Consider the following 19,521-nt stretch of genomic DNA (forward strand, 5'->3'; position numbering starts at 1 on the left):
AATTTTATATGTATTGTAGAATTCAGGAGACATATTGGTAACCATGTAAAAATCATAGGAAGCATGTATAAAGCTTGATTTTAACAAAATCTCTGAGGAAATTTTATTTTCCTTCAAACTATGATATAGGTATATTTATATATCTTACATGTAATGCAGATTAAGAAATGTATATACATATTTACAAAGTTAAAATAAAGAATAGTGACTTGTGTAGAAATACATAATTTCACTCAGTTACCAGAAGGTGGCACACCAGATTAGTCTTCAAAACACAAAGAAAACGAATAATATTAATAGGAATATAAAATAAGCTGTAGTTAAAGATATTTTAATGTCTTTTAAGCAAAGAAATAATGTAATTATTATTTGCTCAGCGAGGCTTAATGCTAAGCCATGACAAATATGAATTTAACCTCTTGTAGTTTTTATCTTTCAAGAATAATTTTTGTGTGTATAGCATTTTGAAAGTAGACTGAAATACTATTTTCATTAAGGAGATGCTGTTTTGGATTTATCATTCAAAAAAAGAAATAAAATTCTTGCTACCTACCTTTTCCCAAAATAGGAAGTCATTATATTTAAGACAACATTTTGGATAAGATATTGGTCAAGGTCTTTAAAGATACTGTTAGACTGTGACTTTGATTGACTTATGACTTTAATAATGCAATAGTGCTTGTGAAATGACCCAGAAAAAAGCATAACATTTTATTTTGAAGAAACTGCTAGATAAGGCTAATGTTTACTTCCTTTAAACTCATAACGATGTAAATGAAATAATGTAAATATATTAAATTCTGTGTTAGAGCTCCCCAAACATCTGCCAGCACACTTTAATTTTTTAAGAGTTAACTGTTGACAGCATATACTGCAGTGCTTCTGTAGTAGTCTCTATTTTTAAAACTGCATTCCTGAGGCAGTACTAGAAGTACATCTGTCCACCATTGCTTTTGTACTAGCCCAAAATAGCTAGATATATGATAGAACTCCACACAAACCCAATCTTCTGGTTAGGAGATGGTACATCTATTCATGTTTATATTAATTACAAGCATTATGAAAATCAGAAAATTGGTAGTAAATGAACCTGTATGAACATTAGCCATCTGTTCTCCGAAAGCTTGGAATGTGTGTCATTGGCTTTCAGGGTTTTTGTTGTTGTTTGTTTGTTTGTTTATTTATTTTTTGGCAAAGCAGTACATCAGCTAAGAATTGACCTTTAGACTTAAAAAGCTCAAAAATGACACATCATTTGGAGGTGCAAATATGTATTTACTGGAAAAGCATTTCTCTCTGTCCATAGGTGTCTAAGTTAGTTTTTTAGATCAAGTGCAATTAAGTGTTGTACTTAACTGTCAGTCTTTATTCTAGAGTTTCTGAAAGATTAAGACAGCTTCTGAAAACAAATAGAATCTTTAAGTTTTCTACTTAAGGTTTTCAAAAGTTAATTTACATAAGTGTATATTTTTGGGGTGATCTTAACTGTTCAAGACTTATAAATATGGTTCATAAATTTATGGTTAAAATATTTTCAGGGTATGCTTTGGAAATTTTGAACCAACTCTAATAAAGTCACAATTAACCAGATCTTTGTTCCACTCCACTTTCAGGAGACGGAGGCAGTTGTCTTTAAAACAAGCCGATTTCAAGGATATATTCAAAAAATCAACTTCAGGGTATGTCCAAGGGTCTGCATTTTCCTCTGCCTTTTGTTTCAAAAAATGAGAATTTATTTTCATAAAAGACCCTGAGATACTAGAAGACATTAAGTTATTGAGCAGAATTTCAGTAATGTCTAGGGTACTTTGTTTATTATGAAAACATACACAAATTATGCTGTTAAAAATTCCACACATTATTGTATTATGCTTTATATTTTCCAATGTGCTTTCACAAATATAAGTTCATTTGGTTTTCATAGCATTGCTATGAGATAGGCAAAGAAAGTAGCATTTTTCCTATATTACAGATGAGGGAAGATAACACTGGAGGTTGTGAAGCTAATTAGTGATGGATTTGTGATTGTACCACAGGCGCCTAGCTCGAGCTTGGCTCTTTTGCATTCTTCGTAGAAAAAGCTTGAAGCAGATTTGTAACTTTTGATTCTGTATTGCACAGTCACTATAATTTACTTTTGTTTTCTAATTCCTGCACCTTACCTTTTCACACATTGCATCTGTCTGCCTCTGTGCCTATCTGCCTGCCAGTTGGAGACCTTGTTTTCAGACCTAGAAGGATCTCGAGTGTGGGAGAGTAAGATAATGGCCATGGACAGTTTGGTTAGACAGTTGATGGTGAGCAGCCAATGCTGATACACCAAGGCAGGCCAGGGCCTGAGGGGTAAACACAATCTTACAATAGCTGGGGTATCTTGAGCAGGGCATAGCCAATTTGATTTCAAAGCAGCCTTTTTCAAAGTTTAGTAGGTCTGGCATGATTATCAGTTGGAGTACTTGGATTCCACCTCCAGGTTTCTATATTTTAAGTATTCAAATCACGTGACTCTCAGCACATTAATATTTGAGAGCCTCTGCTTTCCTTATATAAAACTTTTTATTGATATTTATTTAGATAGATAGATATAGATACCTTGAGATATATAGTACAGTATATAGTATATATATATAAAATCATATGTGTGTATGTGTGTGTGTACACACACAATAAAAGAGGCACTTTCGGCTCAGCATTATGTGGGTTCAATGTCAAAGCATATGAGTCAGGGAAGTGGGGGCTGAGGGAAAGGCAGGGATTTGGAATTATAGGTATTATTTGCACACATTGCTGTATTGGTATCTATATCTAAAGTATGTCACAGTAGCTATTGCACACTATGGTGATTATAAGTTTTTTTTTTTTTTTTTACAAACTTGTATCCATTTTGACTTGAAGAAGTTAAAGGGCAGAAAGATTTCCACCAAAATATGAATAATAAGTAGATTTTGATTTTTCATAGTTACTGCCTCCCAGTTGTTTTTATTTTAAACTAATTTATGTAAAAATTGACTAGGCTATCCAGGGCCCTAGATAGGTAAGGCTTTAGCTTAGCAATATATCTATGCTCACTTTGTATTTCATATGTGAATATCCAGAGTGCCCAATTATATAGTGAGGACTGTGTAGCTGGGGAACACGTGTTCTTTTACATATTTGTAACTTCTAGCAGTCATCAGTTCTCAGTATGGTGATTGAACTAATTCAACATGCATGCACCTCCTCTCTAGGGGTTTTGGGCTAAGCACAGTGTGTTCATGGGTTTGGGTATTCATTATGTTCAAGGAGTCTACACATTGTCAGTGATGACTGATGTACTAAGGAAGCCTCAAATGGAACAAACACATTTTAGTTGACAAATGCAAAAGCCATGGTCCTATTTAATAAATTTGCTAATGCCTTTCCCATGTTATACTATCACTTTAAGCTTGGTTTTAATGCCTGTTAACTCATTTTGGAGTACAAGTTCAGTTGTTCCTTCTTTAAAAATCTGAATCTCAGAGAATGGTATTTCTGGAAACCCCTAAACATAAATATTTTTTTTTTGTTTAAGGTCTGAATAGTATTATAGGAATTTAAACAAAATGGCCAGGCTCTGTAGTGGAAGACTCATAAAAATATTCCACGGTGTCTCTGACCTAGATCAAGCCAAGTAAGGAAAGAATGAATAAATCTATGCTAGCTAAAAGGAAAATATATTGTATCCAAGTGTTATTTAGCTTCAGAATTCCTTGAGAAATAACTGATTAGTCAAAGATATGTTTGATTTTGAAGCTATGAAGTGATTCTAAACTTATTAGGTGAGATATACCTAGAAACCAAAATTTAAATTATCTATTTTAAACCAATCATCACCCTAGAAGATGAACTCTCTTTTTATTCAAAATTGTACTTTATTTAGTTAGTAATATAATATAAGATAAAGGAAAGGAAATGGCTTTCTCCCACTGGATAATCATTGCATCAATATAATAGAGTCAGATATAATGCCAAAACAATTCTGTGGTTAGATGACAGCACACAAACACTTTATATGTGTAACATGTGCTAATAATGTTTTACACAATAGGAATTTATTAAATTGCTGATTGCAAGTGGAGAAATTATAAATTACACACCTTTTGATTAGCTTGTAGAATTTAGATTTACTACCATATGTTTGGCATCTTTCAGTCTGTTTCTCTATCCTTTACTTGTTTTGTAGAATTTAAAACTACAGGAGAAGAATCTAAATTAGACAATGAGAAGGATCTGGAAATGGTCATGAAAAGAAAGATTGGCCAGGTTGCTAAGCCTCTTGGATAACACCATAGTAGGCAAATATCAAGATTGTCAGCTACTCCCTTAAGAAAACTGTTGGTTCTCATTGTATGGCAATGGATCACAAGGTTAAAGGTTGAAATTGCGTCATTTTTGAAGCATAAGATTTTCCTGTTTATTATGTAGTTAAAACCTTTGTAAAAACAACAGTAGTTTCTATGAATATATGTGGAGACTTCAAAAAGTTTTTGGAAAATTGTGTTATGAAAAAACCATGGATTTCAAAACGTTTTGTGTTCAAATAAACTTATCTTTTAATTCCATTTTAATAAGAATTATTTGAATTTATTTTTCTTTTTTTTTGAAAAGTAGAAAAAGACAATCAGAGCTGAAGTATCCTCATATGTAGGAAATTTCAAATTAGCAATGGGAAATGATAAAAAATTAAACTAATTCAAATTAAAGGGCCCTTTTCATGGAAAATTTACATAGTGTCGTATAATCTTAATGAGTCATTAGGATTAGCTTTCCATGGAAGTGCTTGCTGCTGGTTAACAAAATATTACTGTGATTACTGTAGGTATTTGTAGCCAAGGTTTACAAATAGGGAGGGGGAGTGATTGGAAAACCAGGTAGTTTCTAACTTCGTCTTTGGCCAAAACATTTATGCCAAACATGTGAATTTTATAACAATTCTTTGGATAAAATATGTGTTTTTAAAACAGTAGCTTTATCTCATTAATTTAAATTGTGATGTTGAAAATGTACTATTGTAAAGATCTTTCAGAAACTCAGATTTTCATGAAAGTATAGGTTTTTCTGAAATATTATAGAATATAGCAAATGTTGAATTTATTTAACTGTTATGCCTTTTAGAATTGGTTTCTGATATGATTGCTTGAAAATAATTTTTAGCATAAATATTATTGGAATTTGTTTACTCTCAGCAAAATAGTGCAGAGCTTCAAAACAAAGGTTGTAGTATTGTTTATATTGTCTTCATGTAACTTTGGTTGACTTGTATATTTGATGCCATCAAGATAAAAACAAAATAGTGAAACCTCTTGAAAAGCTTTTATTAATGTATTTATTCATTTGAATCATATTCTGAACTGTTGTATTGCACATTTTGAATTTTTAAAAAATTTGATAAATTTGTAGGTTTAATGTGCAACACAACAGAACAGCTTACAATGAATAGCTTGGCTATTTTATTTACCCGAATACTTAAAGAGACATATAAAGAGACATTTAGGAATTGTGGAGAGATGACTAAACATAAATGATCACTAATTGAAGTGAGATCAGAGATTTTTCATTAGAGCAATTTATTTTATTTAAGAAAATATGTATTTTGAATGATTTTCTTTAGCATATACCTATTTGTAAAAGAATGTGAATATTTACATTTTTACTTTAAGAATAACATTATGTTGGTAAATAAGTATTTCTTATGTGTAAACTCTGATCTTAGTAATAGCAAAAGTTTAAAAATGATTTTTTATCTTATGAGAGAGAGAGAGAGATCGATGTTCATTCACTGGTTCACCTTGCAAATGCCTACAATAGCTAGGACTGGGCTGGGTTGAAACTAGGAGCCTGGAACTCAGTCTAGATCTCCCACATGGATTGCAAGGACTTAAGTACTTGAGTCGTCATCTGTTGTCTCCTAGTATGTACAAGTAATAGCAGATTTAGCAATAATATTTAAAAAAAAAACCTTCCATGTTATTGGCTTTAAGATATCATTCTTTAACCACCCTTCTACTTATGAACTTACTTTTTAATTTACTCCAAAAATACATGGGTGGTTTCTAGTGTGCAAGAAATTGGACTCAGTGAGGAAGATACAAAGACACAGGGATTCCTTCTTGAAGGATAAGTAGGAATTTGGGGAGGATCCCTTGGGCAGATGAAGTAACATTGCTGTAGCAGACAATGTGGTAACCACATGGTCTCTTATGGGAGTATTAGTTATGTTCTTCTTTGATAATGATAAATTGCTGTATTACTTTTCAAACAAAAATTTTGAAATGTCAATGCAAAATCAGGTATGTAAATAGTATATATTTTAAAATCATAGATTTCTACTACTATCATCCATTTCCAACACACAAAAATACTCTGGTCTAAAGCACTTTTTTTCTTAAAAAGATGGGACTATTTTGAAGCATTCAGGGTAGAAAAATTGAAAAGGTATAAAGAATGTAGATACTAGCAGGAAAAAAAAAGAAGGAAAGGCCAAAACTTCTGAGTTTACCATTCATTATTACTCTTGCATTCAGCTTTAGTAAGAGAGTAACAGTGGTCAGTATCTCTGGACTATTGGTTGGCCAACTGGATCTTAATTCTCTGCTCAATCTAGTCTCTGTATTTTGGCCCACTCATTCACCTTAGCCTCATAACCCCTTTCATCTGATCTCCAGTGATAAAAGGCATTACATAAATATCTGGAATTGCTACCATTCTGTCTTTCCATTTCCATTTCAATGAATTGTTACCTTCTTTGCTCCTACTGTATTCTCCTTTGGTCTCTGGCCTAATGCTTCCTGCCTTTTCAGCAGATCAGCTCCCATATTGCTGTTCTTTTCTTGCCCACCTTATACCTTTCTTGTACTATGGAATTGTTAAAGGTGAAAAGAGTACTGACCTTCACCTCACTTATGCCATTATAGCGTGAGGAATTCTCTATACATACACATGTGTAGCACCAGTACAACAGTTGTGCCTTTTTACTCATTTGTATTGTGAAAGAAATGTATACTGTATCAATCCAACGCATAGATAGAGGTGCAGTTGTGTTCATTTTCATAGATCCTTTAGGGGACTGTCAGGATCCACACAGTTCTATTGAGGAAATTTCCAATGTAGAACTTTCAAACATAGCTATCTTTGAGTAATATCTGGGATTTTCCATTTTGGTTGCAGCAAGGCTAAACATCTGAGTGTCACTGTTTGAGAAAGTTTTGGTCTATTTGATACTCAGTTTCCTGAAACAAAGGAGATATACACATATCTGCATAAGTATATGTAAACATAAATGTACATAAAATACAAATATATATATGCATATATATAGAGTCATGTATGTAAACAATTTTGTTTCCTTTAAGAAGAGACCCCTAATGTATTAAGAGTTTTTCTTTGCTGTCTAGAACTTTTGTGTGCTTTAAAGTGTTTAACAGTCCTACTACTTGGTTGCCATCCAAGTGCTTTTACTGATTGGTAGAACATAAACAGAGCACACAGTTTGGCATGATTTACAGTCTTTTCTGGGCAACATGAGTAACATTGATATTTTAGATTAGTCTGAAGAGACATTATCCGGACTGAAGAGATTACACAGTGCCTGCTCATAGAAACTGTGGCTAATGCTATTAGTCTTTAGCTGAATTTACCACAGAACTAGCCAAAACTTGCAAAAAAAAAAGCAAGTTGTTTCTTAGGGTACATCAGAAAAAAATGGACAAAGAGATTAGATACACATCATATTAATCAATTTGTTTGGTGAGGGGGTTTTGGTGATAAACTGTAGAAGTCCACAAATCAAATTCCACAACAAATTTATTTAGGGACATTTACATTGAGAAAAAAAATTAGTCTTATTCATATTTTTCACTTGTAGCTCATACTATGACCGCCTTACATTGTACTTACTTTTGTCTCCCTTATATTTCTTAAATGTCTTCGAGTTTTGATTTGGAAACAGGCAGGTGGTTCAGCTCTTGTCACTACATGGAAAGTCCACATCCCTTGTCAGTGTGCTAGGATTTAAGTCTCACTTTGACTTCCAGTTCCAACTTCCTACTAATGCATACCTTGGAAGGTGGCAGATGATGATTCAATTACTTGGATCCCTGTCATCCACATGGGAGACCTGGATGGATTTTTTGGCTCCTAATTTTAGTCTGACCCACCCCTGGTTGTTGTGGGCATTTGGGGAGCAAATCAGCAGATGGAAGATCTTTACCCATCTGTGTCTGTCTCTGTCTCTGTCTCTTTGCCTATCCCTCTGACTCTCTTTCAAATACAATGAAAGTAAGTAAAAATTTTTAAAAATATTTTGTAAATTGTTCTCTGTACACTTTCACATTTTCTGTGTTTCCCATTTCTATGAGGGGTATTCAAAAAGTTAATGGAAAACACATATTATCAAAAAACTATGCATGGGTTTCAAAAATTTTTACAGCAAAACAAGCTTATCTTAATTCTGTTTTCCATGATTTTTTTGAAGTACCCTAGTATCTTCCAGTGAACATGTATTTGGAGGAGGAAATATCTCTTTTTGGCTTTCATTTATTTTTTAATACTAAAAAATTTGAGATAGAGCAGGAAGTCCTATCTGCTGGGTCACTGGGTCACTTCCCAAAATCAGGAAGCAGCCAGGGTTGAGTCAGGATCCCAGTGTTCCTATGTGGGTTTTCCATGTGGGTAGTAGTAATGTAACTATTTTGAACCATCATCTGGTGCCTCCAGGGAGCACATTAGCAAGATGCTAAAATCAGGAACAGTCTGGACTTGAACTCAGGCATTCCAACAGGGAATGTGGGTATCCCAAGTGGTGTCCAAACTGCTAGGCCAAATACCTGCTCCATCCCCACCTTTAGAATGCATTGAGACATTTATAGAATATACTTCACTTCTAACAGGAATGTGTGTCTTTCATGATCTCATTGATAAAAGAAACAGTAGAGATTTTAGAAGAATTCCTGGTCTAGGTCAATGAGATTTGGTTTCTACTTCCAGTTCTGCTGCTTGCTGAAAATGACAGTGGACAAGTTTACCTGTCTGGGTTTCAGATTTTTTTTTTTTTAATCTATATAATGAACATGCTGAGCAAGAGGAATTCTAAGAGTTCAAGATATTCTAAAAATTTTTTCTTTCTACCTTGAGAACCAGGCAGTTATTATTGTAAGAGTTGGTCCAGAATGACTTTTTGTGGCCTTGGCCAAGACCCATCATTGTCTTTGCTTTGTTACATTTCTGAAATACGCATTTCACAGATATTTTTAAGTGATTAAAGTTTACATGTGTTTGCTGTCTTTATATCATGTTAAATGTAGTTTTCCATAACAGAAAACAAGTGTTCTACAAATGAAATCTTTTTATGTGATGTGACTAAATCTTCTTGACATCTACCAGTCTAAATATTAAAATAGTGGGACACAGAGTCTGCATAAAATTATATTTAAATGCATATTTAATAACTTTCTTCATTTCATTCTATGGATGAAAACATTTTCTATTTCTGAAATCTAATGTTGATTATAGTTACACTCCATAGTTGCTATGGAGTCTCTACTAGGGCAGTACAATTTGATTAATTTGAATTCTGCTAATTTGGAATTAGGGTAGTTTTACCCACCTGAAGTTTATTTCTACTTAAAAGAATTATTTTGTTTGCTCATGAGAGATAATTACAAATGACAGGAATTTATCAAGGCAAAAGTAAGAAATGAATATAAATAAATATTCACCCTCAGATATGCTTTTATGGTTCTCGGCTCTTTTAAGAGTACTGAGGATAAGGTGGAATAAAGTAGCCTTAGTGTCTTTTTCTCTTTGAACAAATATTAAAATTATTGGAATGCCATAAAACTAATACTGTGTATTAAGTTTATGAAAAATCTAGATTGGAAATTTACATATAAGATTACTGATATTGGTTGTTTTCTTTGGACTGTAATGAGATTACACCAAAAAGGGTTGGCTTTTGAATCAGTTGATTGTTCACAAAAGAATACCATCTTGAGAATGCTTACAGTAGGATGTTTTTCATCTGCTTGTGGGGGTTACTTTGGAAATATGGAAGATTCTACCTTAATTCTTTTTCCCACTCAAATTTTGAGGAATTTCCATTGACATATAAACTATTAGAAACTATTATCATGCTTTTATACATGTTTTTGCATCTTTATTCTCAAAAGGTGAAGTCATATTTGCAATTACTGCTTTGTGAAATTTTCATAAACTGGGGAGTGATTGAATCTCATTTTTAAAACATTGCTTCCTTAATCTATGTAAGCTATTATATAGATTTTATGTTTTATATTTTTAAATGCAAATGTTTCAGGATTTGAATGTTTAAAACTCATTGTAGAATGAGACATTCCAAACTTGATGCACACATACACGTGTGTTTCTCTGTGTGTAGGAGTATGTATTTTTCCTTCTTTGAGTTCTAAACAAGTTGCTGCTTCTGATTGTACCTGGGACCTTTTTGATCCATAACCATTAAGGGTTGCTATGCAATGTTCCTAATGTAAATTCTTGATGATGACTTATTTATATTAATACCAAGTTTCTTTTTAACCTAATTCAAAATATATTTTGGCCATGAAGGTAATGATAAATATGAATACTTCTTTTTCCACTTCCTGTGAAGATTTCTATGAGACAATTTTGTGTGTGGATACTAAAAAGAATTGGAAATATATCCTTTAACTTGCATATCTGGGTTTTTGGGGGGTATTGTATATGATAAATAAAATTTGTATGTCCTGAGGTAGTGATGGCTGTCATTAAATTAATATTTATAAAATCCATCCATTCCTATTCAATTCCCTTTCCCTAATATATGTACGTATGTGTGTATGTATATGTGTATATACTGCATTAGCATACGTGTTTGTGTTTCTTAGGACAACACTAGTTTGTCCATATGCCTTGATATTGATCTGTATCTTAAGAGGAAGGTATTTGTGGTTATCTCAGCTGGTTTCATGCTGTATTTCTGGCATATTATGTATCTTCCAATTTTTGAATGTAGTTTCTTTAGGATCATTCATCTCTGCTTTTCAAATCCAAATGAAAAATATTCTTAAGGGACTAAATCCCAATCTTTAAAATCTGAGAATTTGGAGAGAATATCTGAAAGCTAGTTAGTTCAGTTGGAAGCACAAGTTTATTGTTTGGATACAGACTTGGAAAGTAAATGTAAGCTCCTTTTCACTGCAGTGATTTCATGTGAATGGTGGTCTGCTTTTACAAGCTTGCATTGATGGAGACAGATAATTCTGTTTTTGGGTAGCAGAAGTGTGCTATGAAGGTAGATAATTAGTGGTGGTGAGTTGCCCACATCAGAAGTAAAAATTTTAGTTTGTAAATAAAGAGCTCAGCATAATATCCGTTTAACCTATTTTCACCTTTTAGAACTGTGCAGAAAATTTGTGACTTTGTTTTGGTGCGTTAAAGAGAAACTTAAAAATACCCAGTCACTTTCTGGGCATTTACAAAGAATTTTCTGGCAGTATTTAAAAATAATATAGATGAACCCTTTATTTGACATCGCTTTCACGAAATACCTCAAGCTGCCTTTGACAGCAACTTCAATTTTTGAACCTCCTTGACAGTCGCTAATCCCTGGAGGTTACTGGACTGGCTGCTGAGCTTTGGAGTGGTCCCTGCTGGACACCTGCTTGGCTAGCTGCGTTGGTCTTTCCTCAAGGCAATTTGTGAGCTGTTTGGGGGCGGGGGAGGAGGGCGGGGGTGAATGGGAGGGGAAAGGGGGGAGAGAAGGGGAGGGCAGCATTGAATTAGATTGTTGATAGCGTCCCTCCGAGGACTGCTATTAAGAGCACGCTACTCTGTACTTCTCTGCTGCAGAAGGCAGAGTGATATTCATGTTACCACAGCATGTTGTGAATGTGTGAGATTTTGCTCATCCCGGATTGGAAATAAGAATAGGGAAAGGAGAGCAACTTGAAACGGAAGCTACTAGAAGAGCGTGCAGAGTTCTGCAGCAGTTTATATTTGTTCTTACATTTTGCCTTCTTTTAACTGGAAATCTGAGGGACTGGCATTTTTTTTTTAAACGGGCTTTTCCCACAATGGCATTCTTGTATTGTGTGGCCAGAGCTTGCACAGGAGGAAAGCAAGCTGCTGAATTTAGTCACTGATCTCTATTAGCTGTGGCCTAAGGCTATGTTGAGGTTTATATCCCATTTGTATTGTTGCAGCTCAAAAGAAGAATGTTCAGAGGATGACAAGTGTATTCTGAGTAGGTATGTTGTTTCATTTTCATATGAAACCCATCTATTTTTTTTCCTGCTACTATTGGTCAGAAATCAGGTTAATAGGTACAGAATATAGTACAGTGCTGCAGTATGTATCCCTGCTAAGGTAGAACAATGGTAATGCAAGCTTAAAGAAAACCTCAGCTGCTTTTATTAAATAAAGCTTCATTGTGTGGTATGCCCAGTGCAGCAGTGTGTATGTGTGTGTATATGTGTGTGTGCGTGTGTGTGCATTGCAGTCAACGCTTTCCTAACGAGGTGGCACTATTGTTAAGTTGGAATGATAAAATCATCATATTGCTTTAGGGGACAGGAGGATTTAAAGGAGGTACCTCGCAGCCCTATTTTACAGATTGGAAGCATAGGTTTAAGGGCACTGGCAGAATCGTTTGCTTGTTCTCCACGGCAGCCACTGCTGTGTCAGTACAGTGTGGAATGGAAGTCCTAGTTGGTAGTCTGTTATGGAAACGCTGTTTACTGTTATTGTAGTACCGTGGTGACAACATGCCATTGAAATGGAAAACGAGCTCTCCTGCTATCTGGAAATTCCCAGTTCCTGTGCTTAAAACATCCAGGTCAACTCCACTTTCTCCAGCATACATGTAAGTGAGAGAAAATAGGATGTTAAAGTGGGATTTCATTCATGAGTCTACCTTATGGCAAAATGGTGGGGGGGAACCCCAAATAGCAACCTTCAAAAACCCAAAAGATTAAAATCCTCAAGCTTGTTTACATTTAAAGACTTGGCATGCCCACATTTTACTATTGTTTTGTTTTCCTAGAGTTATGTTTATGTTTCTTTAGAGTGCTTGATGGTAATCCAATTACTAATATGAAAGCGCAAGAGTACAGTTAAGGAATTGCATAAGGGTAAACTTTAATTCTTAACTTGGGTTTGGTGTTTTTGAATTTTTGTGTATCTAAAACACTTAAAATGCTTTCTTTGATATAATGACAGTAAAGCTGCTGATGGTAATCGATGGTAGTGTGTTAAATATGGAAGTGTCTTCTATTGTATTTTTTGATGAAATTTTCAACATTTAACAATTATCATATTGGCCCGAAAATAAGTCTTCTCATCAAGACTTTTATGCTTTAGTTTTATATGAATATTAATAAGTTTGATATTACATCATTATCAATTTCAGGTTCTGTACTGTAGATTACAACTTGTGCAGATTTTACTTTTATGAGCAGTTATTTATATATGGGGTTTGAAAGAATATTTTACAAATGTCTGCTTTAGAAATGTCTTTTAAGTAAATATGTACAGAAATGCCTTAGAAAGTGTTTCCACAATTTTTTAAATTTTAGGTTTTGTTTTAAAAACAAAATCCAGAAGATAAAATAAAATGGTTTTTTAAAGTACTTTTCATGATCCCTATTTTGGCATATGAAAATTGGGCCTTTAAAAAAATATATAGCTAGAGGAAAAGCTTTTGAGTGAGATTGCCTTAACTGTGAGTGTTCCCTTTAAAATATTTTTCAGTAGGAAAGAGGTGGAAAATTCCTCCCGCGTTAGGTTAATTGTATGTTTAGAACTCCGGTGAGCTGCCATTTTTTTCTTTAACTTAGTTTTTGTTGTATGTGAGGTTCAGATGCACAACGTCTATCTGGTTCATTGAAAGCCTTTCAGCCGCTGAGGAAGTGCACTTATGCTCTCAGTTCAAAAGAAGTGATTCCCTGGAAAGTGCTAAAAATGAGGACATTTCAGAGTTTAGTCCTACAGTCATTTCATTTTCAGATTTTATTTTATGTTCCTTCCTTTGTACATTCCAGGTTATTTTATCTGTTTTGGGTATTAAATTCTTTTTTCTTATGATATAGAAAGAATATCTAATTTGTAAAAAAAAAAAAACCTGCTACATTTATTTATCAAAAGCTCTGGATTTTTCAAAACCACAATTAATGGATGTGACAACTTAATGGAGGTGACATATGAGTGGGGCTCTTTTAAATGAGAGAAAATTGGGTGTGCTGGCTGACTTTATGAATCTTAACAGCTGAGAAATGACCAAATATTTACCAAAAGCAATTTTATTGTAAACAAAATAAAACCCACTACAATCAATAGATTACAGTTAACCTTTCTAGTATTCTCACCATATTTTACTGTCCAAAAGATCCAAAATGCAGCTCTTTTTGCAGGTGATTTGTCAATTTTTAGAGATGGCTAAATAAATGCTCATTTTAATTATATTAACCACAATCTTAGATATAATGTAATACAATATTTTTAATGAATTATTTTCTTCTTTTTAAGTACTTAACCCTTTGACCTGATGAGTGAATTAATTTAGAAAATGGATCTTAGAAAATATCACAGATTTTGCATGCTGACTATTGATTGTTGGTTAGTGCACATAAATAGAATGGAGAATATATTTGGAGAGCTGATGGTAAGCTACACTATTGTGACATTTTTACAGCATGTTATTAAATTATCCTTGAATTTAAAAATAAATATATTAATACTTAAGTAAATATACACAAATAGAAAATATGTTAAATATTATAAAAGCTGGCCTGAGGAGTTTAAATCATGTTTTTAAATGTTTAGTTTTTGATTGTTTAGATCACAGTTCATTGCCTCATATGGCAAGAAATAAAAACATACTGTTTGAATGTTGTTTTCATCAATGCTAGTTTATATTCCACAGCACATCAGCACACAACATGATACTTAAATTTAGCATAATTTCACTCAAAAATTGAAAAATTAAATTAGATTACTGAGTCAAATAGCATTATATTTGCTCTTATAATTATTTGATTAGTAAACATTAGGTTAAATGGTTATTTGTGTCTTTTTGGTCTAAACTTTTCATTGAAGCAGGATAGTTAAATTCTAAGTCTCTGACAAATTTTAATGTATTAGAAATTTACCTGTGAAATCATGTATAGACATTTAAAATAACATTTTGAATATAGAATTCCTAATGGTTGATAAAAGATCTTTTTGTGTGCATTCTTGTATAGTATTGTTATTGGTTTGTGATGTTTTATCATTGTATTTGTCAATACCCATTATGTGATTTTTAGTGATTACTTGAGAACTTTTTCAAAGACTGAAATTTTAAAATAAAATAGTCTTGATTATAGTAAAAATGTGTTGTAGTAATTGAGCAAGTATGGACAAATACAAAGACTCTTTTCATTGTTGTATTTTGTTGTTGTTGTTGTAAACCCAGTGTAGCTGCTGCTTAGCTGTAACTCTTTTACTGATGGGGCAGTGCTGTTATGTTACTAAAAACTACAATAGAGAACATTTTACTTCCTTCAAACATCAAACAGAAAGACTCATTTTTTAAATTACCAAATTTAAAGTCCAAGTTTGTTTTCTTTCTTGAATGTTTAGAACTTGAAAGATAGTTGAATCTTCCCAACATTTTAAAGACTTCCTAATGATAAAGACTATTTATGATAGTATTATGGGCAATAGTTTCTTATATAGCATATAGTGTTTTAGAAATTGTGTTATAATGTGATACAGGGAAAGTAAAGAGCCTTAAAGATGAAATATTTACAATAATAATTTTTGACCCCAGGACAGATTGATGACCAAATGCTTGGTGTCCACTGGGTACATCTAATATTACTCCAGCTTCAGATTTGAACACTTGCAGGTGGCATGCCTGAAGGGCTTGTCTTGCTAGAAATGGAGTCCTTTGTGATAACGTGTTTGCATTACACACTGTTCAACAGTAGGCTGAAGTTCAGCCTTAGCCTGACAGAGGATTTCCTGGTTGGTGTAAAGTGCATTACTAAAGACCCTGCTCCTGACAGGTGTGAACCGTGTGAATTACCCTGCCAATTTTTCTTAAATTAATAACGCTGTAAGGGAAATCACACCTAAATGGTTTTGGTATTTATTGTTTTAAGACAGCAAATGGTTCTTTCAGGCCAGTATTACAAGGTTAGTGGATTGTTAGATTCTAAGGACACTTAAAATAGAACAGGATTAGCACTAGCAATACTTTTATCTTTTTTTCACAAGTAGCAAGTTTTGCAATAATAGTGTGGTATGAATGAGGAATACAATTAGGTAAGAATTAACCAGTGCAGCCTATCAGTGAGTTATAGCAAGACAGACATTGTGAGTTGTTTTCCTTAGAATTTTACTTTTAGGAAGCGAAAGGAAGATGAATGTTAGACTTAACTTCTTTGAGCCCCTAGACATGTGTTCATAGCTTCCTGTTTCAATTACTTTGTTCAATATGTAAATATATATTTTATAATAAAGACCAATAGCATATTATTCAATAGCAACTGCTTTATGCCATTTCATCAACAGAATTTAGTAATTAGATTTCCTGAGGAAAGGTTGTGTATACTCTATGTATATTTACGTACATGCTCCTTGTTTGTGGGTGATTGAAATTTAGACATAAAATACGTGTTTTCTAAATTGCATGTGTTGCCTGTATCCCAATGTTATCCTTTCTTTAGTGAATAAAACAGAATTTTTTGATTTGGGAAATCTTTGTTATCTATCGAAGATTTGTTAAGTTATTGAATTGATAACATCCAATTATGAAAAAGTTGCTTTCACAACAAATGTTTTTACTTGTTTATGTCTGCTTACCTTATTTTTTACTATATATGCACAATTAACACAATTAGGTGGAGAAAAAACACACCCAACCCTTAAGGACAATTGTTTTGTATTTTTTTGTATCTTTTGTGGCATGTTCTTTGGGAACTTGCAGCAGGGCTAGATTATCACTTATTCATGGAAAATCAGAGATGGAAGTGAACTTAGATATAATTTAGTGAGTTCCAATCCCTGTAAATTAATGTTAGAATCCCTTCTGTGACACTTCTAGAAGATGATGACCCATGTCCTCCTTGAACATTGTCAGTGACAAAGAGCTCAGTACCTCATAAGATAGCACCTTTCATTTATGGACAGCTCTTTCTTACATTCATCATATTTTTGAACCCCTGATTCCATTGTGATCTTATAGAGCTTTGTAGAAAAAAATTGTATACCTGCTGTTGCATACAAGTTTGGAAGTCTTGCATGATTTGGTTTCTAGGCTCCTTGATCTCCTGGTTGCCCTCACCTGGATAGTTTTTCCTTGTTCATCTTCCTATGAGATGCTGCATCTGAAGGAGGTTCTCCATATGTAGTCCAACCAGAAGAAGACAACTTGCTTCTTTTAAATGGATGTACTGTTTGTCTTAAAGAGCTTGGGAATGCATTATTTTTTAATGATAGGATGCAACTAACCCTAGTGTATTTAGAGGTTGGAAACTTGCTTTTCAAAGGTTTTTGATTGGGTTGCTTGCTCCTCATTTTCAGGGTTTATTGTTTAGCCCCCTTTAGATATTTTAGTCTGAGGAAGCTTGCCATATGCGAGAGAAGTTAAATGTTTGCCCATTTTGTATGTCTTTTTAAAATGAAATTATTTTATTTTATATATTTTATATATTTTTAATATTTTGTTATTTTATTTTAAATTGAAATTATTTAATGTGACTGAAAAACATTGCACACAAGATACTCCAATACATAGAGCTAGTGTATGCCACTCTGAGATATTTCAAAGAATTTTGCTTGTCAATAATTTATCTAGATTCATTGCTTTTACATTTAAATGAATATTGTTTCCAAGTTCCCCTCAGTCCCCAAATAAGAAACTCTTTCCTCATAGGGAAGAGAGGCAGAATTGGAATTCTCCATATACCACTTTGGAAAGTCTGGAAAGATTGCTACTTGAAATTTAGAGTATTTTCATGAGACCTAAGTGGGGCCAAATTTGGATGAGAGGGAGACATGAGAATAAGTAAGAGATGGCAAATGTTGGTGTTGATAAATTCATTGAAATTAAAGGGTTAAGAATTGCAAATGCTGTACATTATGATATTTTAATTAAAATGGTAGCCATGGCATTTTGCTTTACTTCTTCAACATTGTGAGAAAGACTTGGTATAAACACAAGATTCTTCAAAATCTGTACCTGAAGAAGTTACTGAGTAATCCATTTTTGAAAGTGCTCAGTTCTTTTCAGTACTCTGGTACAGGTGCTCTTTTACTTAAGTTTAGATCACACCCCATTAGACCCAATGTAAATTGAAAATATTTACTTAAATAAAAAATGCAATTACTAGGTCAGGCATTGTGGCGCAGTGGGTTAAGCTGCTGCCTATGACTCCAGCATCCCATATGGCTGCTGGTTTGAGTCCCAGTCCCTCCGCTTCCAATCCAGCTCCCCATTAACATGTCTGGGAAAGCAATGGAAGATGGCCCAAGTGCTTGGACCCCTTCACTCACATGGGAGACCCAGATGGAGTTCTAGGCTCTTGCCTTTGGCCTGGTCTAGCTCAGGCCATAGCAGCCATTTGGGCAGTGAAACAATGGGTAGAAGATTTCTCTCTCTCTCTCTCTCTCTCTCTCTCTCTCTCTCTCTCTCTTTCTCTCTTTCTCTCTTTCTCTCTTTCTCTCTTTCTCTCTCTCTGCCTTTCAAATAAATACATAAATATTTTTTGGAAAAAAAAAACACACACTTGCTACATGTAATCCACCCCACACACTAGCTTAATAGCACAGCGCATTATACAGTTCCAGGTGTTTTCCCTCATGGTCGTGGGGCTGACTAGGAGATGTGACTGCTGCCCTGAGCAGCATCATGAGAGAGGATTATACTGCAGGTTACTAGCCTGGGAAGAGAGCCAAATTCAAATCTGAAGTCTGATTTCTCCTGAATTCATATTGCTTTTGTGTCTTCATGAAATCAAACCATCATAAGTTGGAGCCAGTGTACATTAAGTTTATAACATTTGGCAGTTACTATTATGTGCCAGGCATCACTCTGCTGATCACTGGGGATGTGGTCCTTGAAGTCATTCAGAATTTTATTGTTTTATTTTTATCTTTTTTTAATAAACAATTTATTTTATTGCTATGAAAATTCTGAACGAAGACAAATAGCTTAATGTTTTTGTTTTCTATACTCTTCAGTGTTAATAATGGATTTAAGGACTATGAAATACTACAGAAGAAAACTTCCTGGGCTAAATGAAGAGAAATGAATTGGAATAAGATGCTGGATTTTACAGTACAGATTGCATAGAATAGAAAAGTGATTTTTGTTTCAGACTGATAGTATCCTTTTTTAAAGTTTTATTTTACTTATTTGAAAGGCAGAGTGATAGAGACAGAGGAAGAAAACTTCCATCTGCTGGTTTACTCCCCAGATGGCCACAATGGCCAGGGCTAGTCCAGGCTGAATCCAGGAGCCCAGAA

The 19,521-nt window shown here is 33.8% G+C and overlaps 1 protein-coding gene across 11 annotated transcripts in view; it reads left to right on the forward strand.

Moving 5' to 3' along the window:
* The window catches only part of KLHL13 (kelch like family member 13), a 185,527-nt gene that overhangs the window by 114,917 nt on the left and 51,089 nt on the right, over positions 1-19,521 (forward strand). For 3 of the 11 annotated variants that reach the window (XM_070067101.1, XM_051827329.2, XM_002720246.5), the window contains one exon: positions 1,614-1,679. The exons of 2 other annotated variants lie outside the window; for them this stretch is intronic. In XM_070067101.1, coding sequence (XP_069923202.1) covers positions 1,614-1,679 — 66 coding nt within the window. Of the gene's footprint in view, positions 1-1,613; positions 1,680-11,693; positions 11,712-12,061; positions 12,261-12,761; positions 12,875-19,521 lie in introns of those variants that run through there. 6 more of the 11 variants (XM_070067102.1, XM_008272915.4, XM_070067103.1 and 3 more) reach the window with 5 other exon arrangements.

The sequence above is a fragment of the Oryctolagus cuniculus genome, chromosome X (genome assembly GCF_964237555.1).
Source record: "Oryctolagus cuniculus chromosome X, mOryCun1.1, whole genome shotgun sequence".
Taxonomy (NCBI): Eukaryota; Metazoa; Chordata; class Mammalia; order Lagomorpha; family Leporidae; genus Oryctolagus; species Oryctolagus cuniculus.